The 19,624-nt window shown below is 40.9% G+C and overlaps 1 protein-coding gene and 1 pseudogene across 4 annotated transcripts in view; one reads left to right on the top strand and one right to left on the bottom strand.

The window, feature by feature from the left end:
- The window catches only part of RBL1 (RB transcriptional corepressor like 1), a 95,918-nt gene that overhangs the window by 38,930 nt on the left and 37,364 nt on the right, over positions 1 to 19,624 (top strand). For all 4 annotated transcript variants that reach the window (XM_017859133.1, XM_017859134.1, XM_017859131.1 and 1 more), the window contains 4 exons: positions 7,332 to 7,469; positions 10,844 to 11,008; positions 13,403 to 13,535; positions 19,226 to 19,492. In XM_017859133.1, the coding sequence (XP_017714622.1) occupies positions 7,332 to 7,469; positions 10,844 to 11,008; positions 13,403 to 13,535; positions 19,226 to 19,492 (703 nt within the window). The remainder of the gene's footprint in view (positions 1 to 7,331; positions 7,470 to 10,843; positions 11,009 to 13,402; positions 13,536 to 19,225; positions 19,493 to 19,624) is intronic.
- Positions 4,835 to 5,288, bottom strand: LOC108519811 (ubiquitin-40S ribosomal protein S27a pseudogene; annotated as a pseudogene).

Raw genomic sequence — 19,624 nt, 5'->3', positions numbered from 1 at the left:
TAGACAGAGTCTTGCTCTGTCGCCTAGGCTGGAGTGCAGTGGCATGATCTCGGCTCACTGCAACCTCCATCTCCTGGGTTCAAGCGATTCGCATGCCTCAGCCTCCCGAGTAGCTGGGGTTACAGGTGCCCACCACCACACCTGGCTAATTTTTGTATTTTTAGTAAAGACAGGGTTTTACCATGTTGGCCAGGCTGGTCTTGAACTCCTGATCTCAAGTGATCTGCCCACCTCAGCCTCCCAAAGTGCTAGAATTACAGCCACCTCACCTAGCTGAAATAAGTAAATTTTTTAACTTTATTTATTTTAATTTTTTAATTTTTATTTATTTATTTATTTATTTTGATATGTAGTCTCGCTCTGTCACCCAGGCTGGAGTGCAGTAGCACAATCTCAGCTCACTGTAACCTCCGCCTCCTGAGTTCAAGCAGTTCTCTGCCACAGCCTCCCAACTAGCTGGAATCCCAAGATTCCAGGCAAGATTACAGCCACCCACCACCACACTCGGCTAATTTTTTTGTATTTTTAGTAGAGACAGGGTTTCACCATCTTGGCCAGGCTGGTCTTGAACTCCTGACCTCGTGATCTACCTGCCTCAGCCTCCCAAAGTGCTGGGATTACAGGTGTGAGCCACTGTACCTGGCCAACTTTTTATTTTGAAATAATTACAGATTCACAGAAAGTTGCAAAAGTAGTACAGAGAAGTCCCACACAAAACATGGTTACAGTTTTATATACTGCAGTATCAGAACTGGGGAATTGACATTAAAACAGTGTGTGTGTGTGTGTGTGTGTGTGTGTGTGTGTATAAAATTGCATCATGTGCATAGATTATGTAACCATCACCAAAATAAAGATACTGAACTGTTAAAGATCTCCTTCCTGCTACCCCTTTATAGTTAGTTACACTTACTCTTCTCAGCCATTACTGTTTCCCACTTCTACATACTCTGTATGAATTCAATTCTTTGCAATTTGTTTTAGTTATTTTGTAGCCCAGGATATGGTTTATCATGGTGAATGTTCTGTGGCCACTTGAAAAGAATGTAAATCCTCACATTTAACCTTGTCAGTAGGTTCTTGGAAACAGTGACTTTAAGCAAAAACAACATACAATGAAACCAATTTTACCACAGGCTAACTGATATAAGCAAGAGTTTAAGTTCCTTTGGCATATGTCTAGTCACAAAAACATCACCAAACTTCTAAATAAAGACAAAACACTTACAATGTTAAACATTGAAATAAATAAGAGAAAGAGTAATAAAAATAAGGAAGATTATTACTTCTCCAGTTATTCCTGTTCAGGTTCATGAGTGACTAGAGCCTGCCTCAGCAGCTCAAGATGAAAGGCGGGACCCAACCCTAGTCAGGACACCATTTCATCATAGGACACACACACACCCACACTTACACTGTCACAATTTAGATACGCCAGTTAAGCTAATGTACATATCTTTTGAATGTAAGAAGAAACCAGAGTACCCAGCGAGAACTCATACAGACATAGGAGAATGTGCAAATTTCATACAGTGGCCCCAGCTGGGAATCCATTATTTTTCATTGTTATAACAAAATGATGTTGAGCGAAATGATGTTATTCAAGGATCTGCAGTATTCTGCTATGTTTGGATGGAGTATTCTGTAAATGTCAATTTTATCTTGTTGGTTGATGTTGTTATTTTATATTCTTCATGATTTCCACTCTAGTTGTTATATCAGTTGTTGATAGAGGATGTTGAAGTATTCATGTATGATTGTAGATTTGTCTGTTTCTTTCAAGTCTGTCAGCTTTTCTCCACATATTTTGAAGCTCTGCTGTTTGATGCTTACACATTTAGGATTGCTGTCTGCCTTCTTAATGAATTAACTCTGTAATCATTATAAAATGTTACTCCCTGGCCAGGCGCAGTGGCTCACGCCTGTAATCCCAGCACTTTGGGAGATTGAGGCAGGTGGATCACCTGAGGTCAGTAGTTTGAGACCAGCCTGGCCAACATGGCGAAACACGGTCTCTACTAAAAATATAAAAGGCTGAGCATGGTGGCTTACATCTCTAATCCCAGCACCTTAGGAAACCAAGGCAGGTAGATCACCTGAGGTCAGGAGTTCGAGACCAGCCTGACCAACATGGCAAAACCCCGTCTCAACTAAAAATACAAAAATTAGCCAGGGGTGGTGATGAGTACCCATAGTCCCAGCTACTCAGGAGTTTGAGACAGGAGAACTGCTTGAACCCAGGAGGTGGAGGCTGCAGTGAGCCAAGATCGCACCACTGCACTCCACCTTGTGCAACAGAGTGAGACTCCATCTAAAAAAAACAAATAAATAAAAATACAAAAATTAGCCGGGCATGGTGGCAGGTGCCTGCAATCCCAGCTACTTGGGAGGCTGGAGCAGGAGAATCACTTGAGCCGGGGAGGCAGAGGTTGCAGTGAGCTGAGATCACACCACTGCACTCCCGCCTGGAAGACAGAGCAAGACTGCATCTCAAAATAAATAAATAAATAAGTCTGGGCACGGTAACTCACGCTGGTAATCCCAGCACTTTGGGAGGCCAAGCTGGGTGGGTCACAAAGTCAGGAGTTCGAGACCAGCCTGGCCAACATAGTGAAACCCTGTCTCTACTAAAAATACAAAAATTAGCCAGGCATAGTGGCGTGCACCTGTAATCCCAGCTACTCGGGAGGCTGAGACAGGAGAATCGCTTGAACCTGGGAAGCGGAGGTTGTGGTGAGCCAAGATTGTGCCACTGCACTCCAGCCTGGGCAACAGAGTGAGACTCCCATCTCAAAAAAAAAAAAATTAAAAATTAAATAAATAAAATGTTCCTCTCTGTCCGTGGTAATTTTCTTTGCTCTGAAATCTACCTGATGTTTATGCACAACCACTCCTGCCTTCTTTTCGTTAATGTTTGCGTGGCATATTTTTTTCATCCTTTTTCAAGTGATCTTTGAAGTGAATTTCTTATAGTCAGTATATAGTTGGGTCATTTTTTTTTTCCTAATCTTTGCTAATCTCTGTCATTTAATTAGTAAACTTAGATGACTTACATTTAGTAATTGTTATGTTAGCACTTAAGTCTGCTTTTTATTTTTGTTTTCTGTTTGCTCTCACTCTTTTTTTGTTTTGTTTTGTTTTCTTTTTCCTCCCTTCCTGTGGGTAACTTGAACATTTTTTAGAGCCTTGTAAAGCTTTTTTTTTATATAGATGTTTTGTATAGCCATTTAACCAATTTAAGTAAAGTATAGAAACCGTACCTCACTTAAAGTCCCTTTTAAAGATTTTGCATAAGTACCTTTATTTTAGACTCATAATTGATTGATAGTTGTCTATGTACAGAATTCAAGATTGGTGGGAGAGGCTGGGTGCCGTGGCTCACCCCTGTAATCCCAACACTTTGGGAGGCCAAGGCAGGTGGATCACCTAAGGTCAGAAGTTCTAGACCAGCCGGACCAACATGGTGAAACCCTGTCTCTACTGAAAAATACAAAATTAACTAGGCGTGGTGGCACATGCCTGTAATCCCAGCTACTTGGGAGAGGCTGAGGCAGGATCGTTTTAACCCAGGAGACAGAGGTTGCAGTGAGCCGAGATCACGCCATTGCACTCCAGCCTGGGCAACAAGAGCAACACCCCATCTCAGACAAAAAAAAAAAAAAAAAGATTGGTGGGAGGCTGAGACAAGAGGATTGCTTGAGCCCAGGAGTTTGAGGTTGTAGTATACTGTGTACTGTATGTACACTGTGTAGGATGATTATACTGTGAATAGCTACTGTACTCCAACCTAGGCAACATAACAAGACCCTATCCCTAAAAACAAAAAATTAACTTAAAAAAAGAAAATAATTTTCGATTGACAATCATTTTCCTTTATGAGTTTGAAGGCACTGTTGCATTATTTTCTATTATAGATTCCACTGTTACTAATGAGAAGTCCAGTGACATTCTCATTCTTACTTAGTAGTATGTGACCTGTTTTTTTTTTTCTGGAATCTTTGAGTATCTTTTATCACTGATGTTCTTAAATTTGTTAAAATGTATCTGACTGTGTTTTTTTCATTCATGTATTTGTCATTCCGACAGAGTTGCCCATTTAGTCTAGAAATTTATGCCTTGCAGTTTTGGTCATTTTATTGTGTTATTTATTAGATGATATAGCCCACTGATTTATCTTTCTGGAACTTTTATTTTTCAGATGATGGACCTTCTGAATTGACCTTCTTAATTTCTTCTCTTATTTTCCATTTATTTATCTCTTTTATTCTACTTTTAAAGATATTTACTTAACTTTTCATCTCATCCCAATGAACTCTTAATTTCAACTATATTTTCATTTCTCTTTCATGTTCTCTAAAGTTACTAATTTAGATTTATTTGAAGTTTTCTTAACTGCTTCACCTCTGTTTCTCCTGAATTTTTTCTCCATTTTTCTGTCTTTCTTTTTTCTTTTTTTTTTTTTTTTTTTCTTTCTTTGAGACAGAGTTTCACTCTTGTTGCCCAGGCTGGAGTGCGATGGTACGATCTTGGCTTACCACAACCTCCGCCTCCCGGGTTCCAGCGATTCTCCTGCCTCAGCCTCCTGAGCAGCTGGGATTACAGGGATGCGCCACCACACCTGGCTACTTTTGTATTTTTAGTAGAGACGGGGTTTCTCCATGTTGGTCAGGCTGGTCTCCAACTCCTGACCTCAGGTGATCCACCCACCTCAGCCTCCCAAAGCGCTGGGATTACAGGTGTGAGCCACTGTGTCCAGCCTTTTTTCTCTCTTTTTAAAAAATATTTTGAATTTTTTAAAAATGTTAGTTTATGTTTTTTATTAACTCATACACAGTTACTTGACATCTGGTTTGTTGAAGCAGTAAGTCAGACATTTGCCACAATAATGTCTGTCAAAGTGACTTGCCATAAACGCTCCAGCACCACATTCATCAGAAGGGCACTCTCGACGAAAGCAACTTATTTTGCCATTCTCATCTACCTTATAATATTTCAGGATAGCCAGCTTAACCTTCTTTCTCTTGTGCTTATTCTTCTTGGGAGTGGTGTAAGACTTCTTCCTTTTCTTAGCACCACCACGAAGTCTCAACACAAGATGAAGAGTAGACTCCTTTTGAATGTTGTAGTCAGACATCTTCCAATTGCTTGCCAGCAAAGATCAGTCTTTGCTGATCAGGAGGAATTCCTTCCTTATCCTGGATATTGGCCTTTACATTTTCTGTTGTATTCAAGGGTTCAACCTCAAGGGTGATGGTCTTCCCTGTAAGGGTTTTCACGAAAATCTGCATTTGCAGATGGCAGATCTTTAATTTTTGGGGGGCGGGGAGGGGGACAGAGTCTCGCTCTGTCGCCCTGGCTGGAGTGCAGTAGCGCAATCTCGGCTCACTGCAAGCTTCGCCTCCCAGATTCAAACGATTCTCCTGCCTCAGCCTCTTGAGTAGCTGGGATTATAGGCATATGCCACCACGCCCAGCAAATTTTTGTATTTTTTGGTAGAGATGGGGTTTTACCATGTTGGCCAAGCTGGTCTCGAACTCCTGACCTCAGCTAATCCACCCGCCTCGGCTTTTCAAAGTGCTGGGGTTACAGGTGTGAGCCACTGCACCTGGCTTTTTTTTTTTTTTTTTTTTTTTTTTTTTTTTAGTACAATGGTGTCTTGCTATGTTGCTCAGGCTAGTGTCAACTGCTGGGTTCAAGTGATCCTCCTGCCTCAGCTTCCCAAGTAGCTGGGACTACAGGTGCATGCTGCTGCACCTCGCTTTTCTGTTTGTTTTGGCCTATGTTTTTCAGTTAAGAGGTTTTCCTCAAATATCGGATAATTCTTGGTTGTCCACTTAAATTTGAATGAGACGCAAAAACTTGTGTTCAAAGCTGTGTGAGTGAGGCAGTAAAAGTTTGTTTCAAAGCTCTTTTATTTCAAGAGTGGAAATAAAAAGTCCATTGACCTCAGATGATCACATAGTGTTAGAGAATCTCATCTGCTGGTGCCCATAAAACTTTTCTGGAATATCTCAGTTTCTCCAGAGACATAGCTGTAAACATCTTGCCTAGCTGCTGGTGTTGTGGATCAGAAGAAGGAAGGGAAATTTGGTCTTATGGTCTGCAGAGTCTCTAAAGACTAAAACCTTAATCTTTTCTGTGCCTGATGTTCTCTACCTCTGAGTCTTCAGTTAAATTTCTCTGGAGAATAATCCTGTAGATTCCTGTGGAGACAGAATAAAGGTCTGTCATCTGATCCCATAGAGTGGGGGTTGTGTGGGGACCTGAGGATCCTAAGACTTTCAGATCACCCACCCAGTGCTTCACCCCTACTACCCATTCTGCCTGTGTCCTCAGTTGTTAGAGCAGATTCATTTGTTTTAAATGTCTCGCTGCAGATCCTTAGGCTTGACCATCATCTCTTCTGCTGAGTAATTTGTCATCCTTCATATATTGTGGTTTACAGTTACAGATGACTCCTAGTTTAACTGATGATGGAGTTTGTTTTTTATCCTCTTGATTTGGGGTGATATTTGGTTTTTTTGTTTTTGTTTTTTGTTTTTTTCTGAGACTGAGTCTCGCTCTGTTACCCAGTCTGGAATGCGGTGGCGTGATCTCGGCTCACTGCAACCTCTGCCTCCCAGGTTTAAGTGATTCCACTGCCTCAGCCTCCGGAGTAACTGGGATTACAGGCATGCGCCACCACACCCAGCTAATTTTTGTATTTTTAGTAGAGACGGGGTTTCACCATGATGGCCAAGCTGGTCTTGAACTCCTGACCTGAAGTAATCCACCTGCCTTGGCCTCCCAAAGTGCTGAGATTACAGGGGTGAGCCACCACGCTCAGCCAATCTGGGGTGATATTTGAAAGAAAGAAGGCAACAAACACCGTTTTTAAAACTGAAAACTTATATTAAATGTAATGTTTAGTAGGACTTTTATTTTCTCAGTGAAATATTTCTTTTCTAAACATTTTGTCTAAACTGTGGCATATTACCTTTCATTTCTGTTTTGATAAATAAATCCTTATGTTGACAAAACAATTAAGTGTCATTAAGAAAAAAACAACGAATTCTAATGCTTTTCTGTTGATGGGAATACTGACTTATATTATTTGTTTAGATTTCAAAGCAGATTGTTATGTACACCTTATTTAAATTTATTACTTACCACTGAGCAAGATTAGGTATTACAGGAAAACTACCAGTTTGAGAACTCAAACTTGTATCTCCAGTCATCTAGTATACTATAATTTGCATGTTATTTTTTCTTGTTTCTATTGTTTTATTTGTACAATGGCAAAGACTGAAATTGCTGAAAAATATTAAACTGTGGTCTTTCTCTTCCCCCAGGTTCTTTTAGAGCAAGATATATTTCATCATTCCTTGATGGCTTGTTGTTTGGAAATTGTGCTCTTTGCCTATAGCTCACCTCGTAGTTTTCCTTGGATTATTGAAGTTCTCAACTTGCAACCATTTTACTTTTATAAGGTGAGATGAAAACAAAGTTCTGTTATGAGATGAAAACAATGTTTCTCATAGAAACATTGTATTTATCTTAGTGCTGAAGAAAAACCCTGTTGTGATATCTGGAAAATGTTTCCAGATGTGTTCTGAAAATATATATTCCTGGCTGGGCACAGTGGCTCATGCCTGTAATCCCAGCACTTTGGAAGGCCAAGGTGGGAAGATCACCTGAGGTTAGGAGTTCGAGACCAGCCTGGCCAACATGGTGAAACTCCGTCTCTACTAAAAATACCAAAAAAAAGTAGCCGGGCATGGTGGCAAGCACCTGTAATCTCAGCTGCTCGGGAGGCTGAGGCAGGAGAATTGCTTGAACCTGGGAGGTGGAGGATTGCACTCCAGCCTAAACGACAAGAGCAAAATTCTGTCTCAAGAAAAAAAAAAGGTAATATATATTCCTTTTGGGTGAAACCAGGAACACAAGAGACAGTTGAACATACAATGGCTCACACCTATAATCCCAGCACTTAGGAAAACTGAGGCTGGAGGATGGCTTGAGTCCAGGAGTTTGAGGTTACAGTGAGCTATGATTGTGCCACCACACTCCAGCCTGGGCACGTAAGAAAGACCTTGTTTCAAACAAAAAAAAAAGAGAGAGAGAAGGTGAGAGTATCAGTTAATTAAGTCAGTCTTATAGCTTCAGTTCCTTTGTTATCACGGACTTGAAAATATGACCTGGAACTAGTACTTCGTATTTTCCCTATTTATGAATGAAAATTATAATCCTGTTAAACAAATGCATGGTGAAGAACAAAAAACACTTTCTACCAAGAGGAAAAAAGACCTAAAATTGATTTTGGTAATGGTTTAACTATTAAAGCTATAATAATAAATTATGCTTCTTCCCCAAGTTTGAGCTAATTCAGTGTGAATGAATCTTACTTACCTTTATTTTTCTTGCTACAACTATTTTTATTAATCTTTTCAAAATAAAACAGAGGTCATAGCTATTGAACTACATCATCACCCTCAATAACATTTAGTCATCACAGTCAATAACGTTTAATGTTACATAGTATCAAAATTTAAGACTAATGCTACTGTTATGCTTCTAGGCATGATTTAGTTAATATTTAGTCATCTAGGCTACTTTTCTACTGGTGATAGAAAAATTGGTTTGAGGCCGGGCGCGGTGGCTCAAGCCTGTAATCCCAGCACTTTGGGAGGCCGAGACAGGCGGATCACGAGGTCAGGAGATCGAGACCATCCTAGCTAACACGGTGAAACCCCGTCTCTACTAACAATACAAAAAACTAGCCAGGCGAGGTGGCGGGCGCCTGTAGTCCCAGCTACTCGGGAGGCTGAGGCAGGAGAATGGCGGGAACCCGGGAGGTGGAGCTTGCAGTGAGCTGAGATCCGGCCACTGCACTCCAGCCTGGGCGACAGAGCGAGACTCCGTCTCAAAAAAAAAAAAAAAAAAAAAGATGGTTTGAAGAGTTAAATTTTTATACCTAAAGTATGCCTGAATTAAAGTTGTAGAAAATGCAGGTCATTGGAAAGCTTGTCTCTGTGAATTATTGAGTGTGATTAAAGTATTTTTAGGTTTCTTAGGGAGAAGTGATTCTACTATACACTTACTTTAATGTTAATGTATATATTCAACTTTTGCCATTAGGAAAAAGTTTAGTTTTGTCAACAACCTCATAGTAATTTGTTTTTATTTGTAACATCCTTATTTTATTCAAGAAGCTAAATGCCTTTTTTTTTTTTATATAGAGACTCGGTTTCACTATGTTGCCCAGGCTGGTCTCGAACTCCTGGGCTCAAGCAGTCCTCTCACTGTGGCCTCCCAAGGTGCTAGGATTACAGGCATGAGTCACTGTGTCGCCCTCCTTTGTTTTTTTAAATGACATAAATGATATGTACTGATTGAAGAAAATCATAAACATAAATGTGGGCCGGGTGCAATGGCTCACGCCTATAATCCCAGCACTTTGGGAGGCCGAGGCGGGCAGATCATGAGATCAGGAGATTGAGACCATCCTGGCTAATATGGCAAAACCCCATCTCTACTAAAAATACAAAAAATTAGCCGGGCATCGTGGCACGTGCCTATAGTCCCAGCTACCTGGGAGGCTGAGGCAGGAGAATCGCTTGAACCTGGGAGGCAGAGATTGCACTGAGCCGAGATGGTGCCATTGCACTCCAGCCTGGGCAACAGAGCAAGACTCCGTCTCAAAATAAATAAATAAATAAATGTGAATATTAAAGTCATACATTATAATCTAATTATTACTCCTATTATTAGTATTTTGTGTATATAAACTTTATTCTGGATACTTCCCTTATTAAAATAGAATTATAGTATATATAAGCAAAGTCACTTTATTTTATTTTTTTTTTTTTTTTTTTTTTTTTTTTTGAGGCGGAGTCTTGCTCTGTCGCCCAGGCTGGAGTGCAGTGGCTGGATCTCAGCTCACTGCAAGCTCCGCCTCCCGGGTTCACGCCATTCCCCTGCCTCAGCCTCCCAAGTAGCTGGGACTACAGGCGCCCGCCACCTCGCCCGGCTAGTTTTTTGTATTTTTAGTAGAGACGGGGTTTCACTGTGTTCGCCAGGATGGTCTCGATCTCCTGACCTTGTGATCCGCCCGTCTCGGCCTCCCAAAGTGCTGGGATTACAGGCTTGAGCCACCGCGCCCGGCCGCAAAGTCACTTTAAATAGTTCATTCATTCTGTTATTCTGAGTTAGAAAAATAGTCTGGAAAGGAACAATACATTTAAAATAAAACTAGACTTGGAACCTAACACCTGACTTCTCCCACTGTTGGGCTGTTGACCAGTTTTCACCTATCATTGCCTCAGGTTGTCATTTATAAAATAAAACGTGAAAAACAGAAATGTATGTGAACGTACTTTAAAGAACTTAAAAGCTCCTTTATAAATTAGAAGATGTTAGTAAGCCATAGAATTATGGTTCAAAGATGATTTTGGTTCTGTGCCACAGAATAAGGCCACAGTGGCCAGGTGCAGTGGCTCACACCTGTAATCCCAGCTACTCGGGAGGCCTAGGCGGGCAGATCACCTGAGGTCAGGAGTTCTAGACCAGCCTCGCCAACATGGTGAAACCTCAGCTCTACTAAAAACTACAAAAATTTGCCAGGTGTGGTGGCAGGTGCCTGTAATCCCAGCTACTCGGGAGGCTGAGGCAGGAGAATCACTTGAACCCCTGAGGCAGAGGTTGCAGTTAGCCAAGATCGCACCACTGCTCTCCAGCCTGGGCAACAGAGGGAAACTCTGTCTCAAAAAGAAGAAGAAGAAAGCCACAGCTAGTCCTACATGCAAGTCCAGACTAGAACTGACTGCTTGAAACCACATTGCCTTCTCACCTTTCTCCTCTGCAGGTTATTGAGGTGGTGATCCGCTCAGAAGAAGGGCTCTCAAGGGACATGGTGAAACACCTGAACAGCATTGAAGAACAGATTTTGGAGAGTTTAGCATGGAGTCACGATTCTGCACTGTGGGAGGCTCTCCAGGTTTCTGCAAACAAAGTTCCTACCTGTGAAGAAGTGAGTCTGGGCAAGGCTGATAATCCTATCATTTAAAAAAAAAAAAAAAAAAAAACAAAAAACAGCTTTATTGAGAGATAATTCCTATGCCATACAGTTCACCCATTATTTTAAGTGTACAATTCAGTGGTTTTAGTATATAAATAGATATGTGCAGCCATAACCACAATTTTAGAATATATTCATCACTTCAAAAAGAAACATACATCCTTTAGCTATCACTTCCCTACCCCCATATTCTTCTCCCTAGCTCTAAGTAACTGCTAATCTACTTTCTGTCTCCATAAATTTGCCTGTTCTAGACATTTCATATAAATGGAATCATAAAAATGTAGTTCCTTTTGACTGGTTGTCGCTTAGCATAATGTTTTTAAGGTTCATCCATGTTGTAGAATGTATCAGTATTTCATTTCCTCTTTTTTTAAGGTGGGGTTTCCCTCTGTTGCCCAGGCTGGTGTGCACTGACTGCACCCTCAACTTCCTCGGCCCAAACGGCCCTTCTGCCTCTCAAGTAGCTGAGACCACAGGCACATACCACCACACCCACACCCGGCTAATTTTTTTTTCTTTCTACTTTTCTTTTTTCGAGACGGAGTCTTGCTCTGTCACCCAGGCTGGAGTGCAGTGGCGCAATCTTGACTCACTGCAACGTCTGCCTCCCGGTTCAAGCAATTCTCTGCCTCAGCCTCCCGAGTAACTGGGACTATAGGCACCCACAACCACACCCTGCTAATTTCTTTGTATTTTTAGTAGAGAAGGGGTTTCACCGTGTTAGCCAGGATAGTCTCCCAAAGTGCTGGGATTACAGGTATGAGCCACTGCGCCTGGCCTGTCTTTTCACTTTCTTGATGGTGTCTTTGAAATGCAAAAATTTTTAATTTTGATGGTGTCCAATTCAGATATTTTTTTCTTTTGCTTGTGCTTTTTGGTATCATGTCTAGGAAACTGTTAAACTTATTTAAAATTTTTCAAATGTCTGTGTAAAGATTGAACACTTTTCATTAGTGGCATTTAGAATTAAAAAATAAAAAACAGAGGCCGGCCACAGTGGCTCATGACTGTAATCCCAGCATTTTGGGAGGCCAAGGCTGGTGGATTGCCTGAGGTCAGGAGTTCGAGACCAGGTTGGCCGGCTGGCCAACATGGTGAAACCCTGTCTCTACTAAAAATACTAAAAAATTAGCCTGGCGTGGTGGCACACATCTATAATCCCAGCTGCTTGGGAGGCTGAGGCAGGAGAATTGCTTGAACCCGGGAGGCGGAGGTTGCAGTGAGCTGAGATGGTGCTGTTGCACTCCAGCCTGGACAACAGAGCAAGACTCTGTCTCAAAAAAAAATTAAATGGATAAATAAATAAAAATTAAAAATGTGTGCCCAGAGTTGTGCACAAATTACATTTTTAATAGTATCATGTGAGAAATTGAGGTGTTGTGTTTTTTTTCTCTACTTCTGTTATTCTTTCGTAACTCCTGTCTTTTGATTCTTCTTTGTTTTGTCTCCTTATGTACTTCATTAGTCTTCTTGAATTTTTCCCTAATCCCAAACAACTAGAACTGTCCAAGGTCAGAAGGAATTGAAAAGAAGATGGTTTCTTGAAATCTCTCTTCCATACTTTGGTCTTTTGCAGCAGACAGTAACTTACTGGGCAACTCTTCAGTGTTCATCACTTATTTCCATTGAAGAACTTCAAACTCCTTCAAGTTCAAAAAAGCTGTGAACTCGAAGAAGGATTAGTATTGAAGCCATTGCTCTTATAACTTACTAGTTGTATGATCTTGGGCAAATTTCACATTCATATCCTCAATTTTCTCATCCCTAAATGGAGAATGATACTGCCTACCTCATAGGTTTAGTTCTTGTGGTTGGTAACTTACCTATATAAATTATAAGTTTAAATGAAATGAACTCTTTCCATAAGTTTGTTAACATTAAGAATTGAGCACTTTATCCAAGTTGTATTTTGTGAAGAAGTGAGAAAGAGAAATAAAATAGTAAAAAATAAAAGTTAAGAAAACACTTCTTCAGCCAGGCACAGTGACTCGCGCCTGTAATCCCAGCACTTTGGGAGGCTGAGGTGGGTGGACCATCTGAGGTCAGGAGTTTGAGATCAGCCTGGCCAACATGGTGAAACCTTGTCTCTACTAAAAATACAAAAATTAGCCGGATGTGATGGCATGCACCTGTAGTCCTAGCTACTCAGGAAGGTGAGGCAGGAGAATTACTTGAACGCGAGAGGTGGAGGTTGCCATGAGCCGAAATCGTGCCACTGCACTCCAACCTGGGCAACAGAGTGAGACTTTATCTCAAAAAAAGAAAAGAAAAGAAAACATTTTTAATAAGTTTCAATCAGCAAGTTTATCTATATGTAAACCCAAGGGTTTTTGTTTTCTACAGGTTATATTCCCAAATAACTTTGAAACAGGAAATGGAGGAAATGTACAGGGACATCTTCCCATGATGCCAATGTCTCCTCTAATGCACCCAAGAGTCAAGGAAGTTCGAACTGACAGTGGGAGTCTTCGAAGAGGTAGGTTCAACATTGGTAAAGGAATGAAAAAGTTACAAAGGGTATTTGTTTTTTTTTTCAGAGAAAATTTTAAGTCTTGTGAGTATATTATTATGAAATCTAATTTTTTCAGCAGGATTCAAAAAGGAGCTTGATGCTTGTGCCAGCACCCCTGTGTAGCTCATTGTACACTACATTATATACTATAATATATATATTATATACTATAGTATATACTATATTAATATAATTTTAAATGTAATTTATTTAATAAATGTATGTAATCTTTCCTGAATGCTAATGGAGAACTATTTAAATAAGCTCAAATCAGGCATGATGGCATCTTTCTGTAGTCCTAGCTACTCAGGAGGCTGAGGCAGGAGGATTGAGGATTGTGTTTGAACCCAGCCTGGGCAAAATAGTGAGACCTCTCTCATGTCCCAAAAAAAAAGAAAAAGAAGAAAGGGAAAAAAAAAAGATAAGTGTATTAGTCTGTTCTCATGCTGCTAATAAAGACATACCCAAAGCTAGGTAATTTGTAAAGGAAAGAGGTTTGATTTACTCACAGTTCCACATGACTGGGGAGACCTCACAATCATGGTAGAAGGCAAAGGAAAAGCAAAGGCACCTCTTACATGGTGGCAGGCAAGAGAGCTTGTGCAGGGGAACTCCCCTTGATAAAACCATCAGATCTCGTGAGACTTATTCACTATCAGGAGAACAGCATGGGAAAGACCCACCCCCATGATTCAATGACCTCCCACCTGATCCCTCCCATGACACAGAATTATGGGAACGACAAGATGAGATTTGGGTGGGGACGCAGCCAAATCATATCACTAAGCTACATACCTACTTTTCCAAATTTCACAAATTGATATTCTTCTTTTGCCTGTGTATGTCTCTGTAGAAAAACATTTAAAGCAAAATAAAATTTGTATTATCTTTGGAATGCTTAAAAGTTCATCTAATAAACTAGTTATTTATACTCTTAAAATAGTTCATTTTGAAACTCACCAATGGAAATATTTTAGTTCATTCTTCCTTATTTTCTTTTGTGATGTAGTGGGCTAATGTGTGCATCTTGTGGATTATATAGTTCTTGGATTTTAAAAAATCAGTTAAAATCTCCTGACCACATAGTATCCATTAACAAATCTTAGATGAACAAGTATTCAGGTTACATAGTATGGTACATCCATTTTTGGACTCTGTGTGATTGTGTATGTGTGTTTGTCTGTCTGTCTGCAGTCTTTGCTTTATATAAAATGCAGGATCATAAAAATGACTGCAGGCCAGGCGCAATGGCTCACACCTGTAATCCCAGCACTTTGTGAGGCCGAGGCGGGCAGATCACCTGAGGTCAGGAGTTCGAGATCAGCCTGGCCAACATGGTGTAACCCCGTCTCTACCAAAAACACAAAAATTAGCTGGATGTGGTGGCAGGTGCCTGTAATCCCAGCTACTCAGGAGGCTGAGGCAGGAGAATCACTTGAACCCAGGAGGTTGCAGTGAGCCAAGATCGCACCACTGGACCCCAACCTGGGGGATGGAGCAAGACTCTGTCTCAAAAAAAAAAAAAAAAAAAAAAAAAAAAGCCGGGCGCAGTGACTCACACCTGTAATCCCAGCACTTTGGGAGGCCGAGGCAGGTGGATCATGAGGTCAGGAGTTCAAGACCAGCCTGGCCAAAGATGGAGAAACCGCATCTCTACTAAAAATACAAAAATTAGCCGGGCATGGTTGGCGGGTGCCTGTAATCCCAGCTATTCGGGAGGCTGAGGCAGAGAATCACTTGAACCTGGGAGGTGGAGGTTGCAGTGAGCTGAGATCACACCATTGCCCTCCAGCCTGGGTGACAAAGTGAGACTCCATCCCAAAAAAAAAAAGATTGCGTAAGGGCATAAGGTCAGGCATAGTGGCTCACGCCTGTAATCCCAGCACTTTGGGAGGCCGAGGCAGGTGGATCATCTGAGGTCAGGAGTTCGAGACTAGCCTGGCTAAATGGTGAAACCCCGTCTCTACTAAAAATACAAAAATTAGCCAGGCATGTTGGTACACACGTGTAATCCCAACTGCTCAGGTGGCTAAGGCAGGAGAATTGCTTGAACCCAGGGGATGGAATTCGCAGTGAGCAGTGATGGTGCCACTGTACTCCAACTTGAGTACAGAGCAAGACTCTATCTCAAAAAAAAAAAAGCCTGGCGCAGTGGCTTACACCTGTAATCCTAGCACTTTGGGAAGCTGAGGCAGGCAGATTGCCTGAGCTCAGGAGTTCAAGACCAGCCCGGGCAACACAGTGGAAACCAGTCCCCACTAAAATACAAAAAATTAGCCAGGCATGGCAGTGTGCCCCTATAGTCCCAGCTACTTGGGAGATTGAGACAAGAGTGAGGCAAGAGAATTGCTTGAACCCAGGAGCAGAGGTTGCAGTGAGCCGAGACTGTGCCACTGTGCTCCAGCCTGGGCAACAGAGTGAGACTCTGTCTCCAAAAAAAAAAAAAAAAAAAGATTGCATAAGATGTGAATACTCAGTAATTTTAATTATTGGGAATAATTATAATTGTTTTTTGACATTTACAAATCTTGTCAAAATGTTAAAAAAAAAAAAAGGCTCTTCTTGCTGTCAGTTATTAATGTTTAGATGAATGAAAAAATAGTAAAAATATTCAGTATACTATAATTTAAAACTTTCAAAATATTGGGAATTATTTCCTTTTTAAAAACTTACCAAGAATAGTTTAAACTGTGCTTGCCACCTTCCTCTCATATAATTTGTAACTAAGTGAGCATCTTTTCTGTACCTTGACAGATTGTCATGTTTCTTTCTAAATTTGGATCCACTTTTCATTTGTATATTCATTACATTCTTATTGAGTATCCACCATAGCTGTTCCAGTACTGTGCTAAGAAAAGTTCATTTCAAGGGATTTGCAGCTAACTTTATGGCTTCAACTCAAGTCTTGCCTTGAAATGTCACCTTTGAATATGCCTAGTCAGATTCAAGGGCTTGCGTGGAATTTCTTAGATATAAGGCATTCACATGAACTCTTGTAAAGGAGTAATGGAAACTACTATAGAAATTTGCACTTGTTGGCCGGGCGCGGTGGCTTAAACCTGTAATCCCAGCACTTTGGGAGGCCGAGACGGGTGGGTCATGAGGTTAGGAGATCAAGACCATCCTGGCTAACACAGTGAAACCCTGTCTCNCAGTATACTATAATTTAAAGCTTTCAAAATATTGGGAATTATTTCCTTTTAAAACTTACCAAGAATAGTTTAAACTGTGCTTGCCACCTTCCTCTCATATAATTTGTAACTAAGTGAGCATCTTTTCTGTACCTTGACAGATTGTCATGTTTCTTTCTAAATTTGGATCCACTTTTCATTTGTATATTCATTACATTCTTATTGAGTATCCACCATAGCTGTTCCAGTACTGTGCTAAGAAAAGTTCATTTCAAGGGATTTGCAGCTAACTTTATGGCTTCAACTCAAGTCTTGCCTTGAAATGTCACCTTTGAATATGCCTAGTCAGATTCAAGGGCTTGCGTGGAATTTCTTAGATATAAGGCATTCACATGAACTCTTGTAAAGGAGTAATGGAAACTACTATAGAAATTTGCACTTGTTGGCCGGGCGCGGTGGCTTAAACCTGTAATCCCAGCACTTTGGGAGGCCGAGACGGGTGGGTCATGAGGTTAGGAGATCAAGACCATCCTGGCTAACACAGTGAAACCCTGTCTCTACTAAAAAATACAAAAAACTAGCTGGGTGAGATGGCGGGCTCCTGTAGTCCCAGCTACTCAGGAGGCTGAGGCAGGAGAATGGCGTAAACCTGGGAGATGGAGCTTGTAGTGAGCTGAGATCTGGCCACTGCACTCCAACCTGGGTGACACAGCAAGACTCCGTCTCAAAAAAAAAAAAAAAAAAAAAGAAATTTGCACTTGTTTACTGAAGACAGGAAGTAAAAGCTACTTTCATAAGCCCAAGAATTATGGAAAGATTTTTCTTAAACCGTAACTATTTTCCCAGTCACCTCACTAATACAGAGAGCTTCTAAATCATCGCTAGGGGTCATTTTAATACCTTTTAAGCATGTTTTGAAAATAGATTACAGGGCCAGGCACGGTGGCTCATGCCTGTAATCCCAGCACTGTGGGAGGCCAAGGTGGGCAGATCACGAGGTCAGGAGATCGAGACCATCCTGGCTAACACGGTGAAACCCCATCTCTTCTAAAAATACAAAAAATTAGCTGGGCGTGGTGGTGGCCGCCTGTAGTCCCAGCTACTCAGGAGGCTTAGGCAAGAGAATGGTGTGAACCCAGAAGGAGGAGCTTGCAGTGAGCCGAGATCATGCCACTGCACTCCAGCCTGGGCAACAGAGCAAGACTCCCTCTCAAAAAAAAGAAAAAGAAAGTAGATTACATGACTATCTAATTAGTGAATGTAAAAATAAATAATGAAGACTGGGCATGGTGACTCAAGCTTGTAATCCCAACTGAGGCGGGTGGATCACCTGAGGTCAGGAGTTCAAGACCAGCCTGGCCAACATGGCGAAACCCTGTCTCTACTAAAAATAGAAAAATTAGCCAGGCATGGTGGCACACGCCTGTAGTCCCAGCTACTTGGGAGGCCGAGGCAGGAGAATTGCTTGAACCCAGGAGGTGGAGGTCACAGTAGGCCAAGATCGCACCACTGCAGTCCAGCCCGCGTGACAGCGAGACTCCATTCTCATAAATAAATACTTTTGCTTTAAAAACATATTATTGACCTACCTGTAAGGAATAATTGGTTGAGGGAAGAATTGTGGGAAAAGATTTAGAAAAGATGTAGGGTTGTAAGGGGCTAGAAAAAGCCGTGCAGCTGGTAGAGAGGGAATGGAAAGCAGATCCTGTGAAAGAATAGCACAGGAAGAGAGGCAAAATCCATAATCCTTACTTTATTTTTGATCAACACACTACTGCCAACCCTCAGATTAAGGCAAGGTAAGCAGATTTATATCATCTTTACTCTTATCTTCTGATGGATTTACTGAAGATGATTCCATATCTATTAAATTAGAAAGCCAGAGCTACTGCCTTAAATTGCTTGGAGTGCAAATATGCACAGAGAGGCAAAACTGTGACCCAAATTCCTGATATTGCTTTTGCTTCTCTTCTTCTCAGGTGCTCTTTACTAGGTAAGATTGGGAGATACTGGACTATTACTAAAATTTAGTGCTCACATCATTCTACCTCTCAACCTCTACTTTATCCTTAATGTTTTGCTCCTTTAATTTAGGCAGAGGTTCAAGAAACCAGGAAGATGAGTGATTGTAGTTTTCACATTTTATCGTAGTGACTTATTTCATGCCTCTTTCTCCCAGTAGACTATATATTCCATGAGGGCAAAGGCCATGTTATTCATATCTAGCTAGTGCCCAGCATAAGTACCTCAACTCACTATCTGTTGAGTGAAGTGAGAAAGCAGGAACTAGGAAATAAAAGGGAAGTGTGAGTGGGAGAGTCAAGTCAGATTCTCATCAGGTACTAATGTACTTCTGGTCTGTGCTCTGTTCCAGTTACTACCTTTCAACCTTTTGCAGGAAGAAATGCAGATAGTGTTGATATGAACATATTGCCACCTGTGCAAACAATAACAGCCAAAATGCTGGGGGAGCATATTATTTTGGAATATATTTCTGTTTTAAATTTATTATTTTTTTTTTAGATATGCAACCATTGTCTCCAATTTCTGTCCATGAACGCTACAGTTCTCCTACCGCAGGGAGTGCTAAGAGAAGACTCTTTGGAGAGGACCCCCCAAAGGAAATGCTTATGGGCAAGATCATAACAGAAGGAACAAAATTGAAACTCGCTCCTTCTTCAAGCATTACTGCTGAAAATATATCAATTTTACCTGGTCAAACTCTTCTAACAATGGCCACAGCCCCATTAACAGGAACAACAGGACATAAAGTTATGATTCCATCACATGGTAACGTTATAGTGCATTTGTTTTATATTTTTTCTGAGATAAAAATTTAAGAAATGTCTTAGTGGATTAGATCACATGGTTTTTCTAACTCATTATTTTCTCTTGAACCTATACTTTTAAAAAAAAAAAAAA

Source organism: Rhinopithecus bieti, unplaced genomic scaffold (genome assembly GCF_001698545.2).
Source record: "Rhinopithecus bieti isolate Rb0 unplaced genomic scaffold, ASM169854v2 scaffold_38981, whole genome shotgun sequence".
Classification (NCBI taxonomy): Eukaryota; Metazoa; Chordata; class Mammalia; order Primates; family Cercopithecidae; genus Rhinopithecus; species Rhinopithecus bieti.
This window is presented reverse-complemented; position numbering and strand designations above follow the sequence as displayed.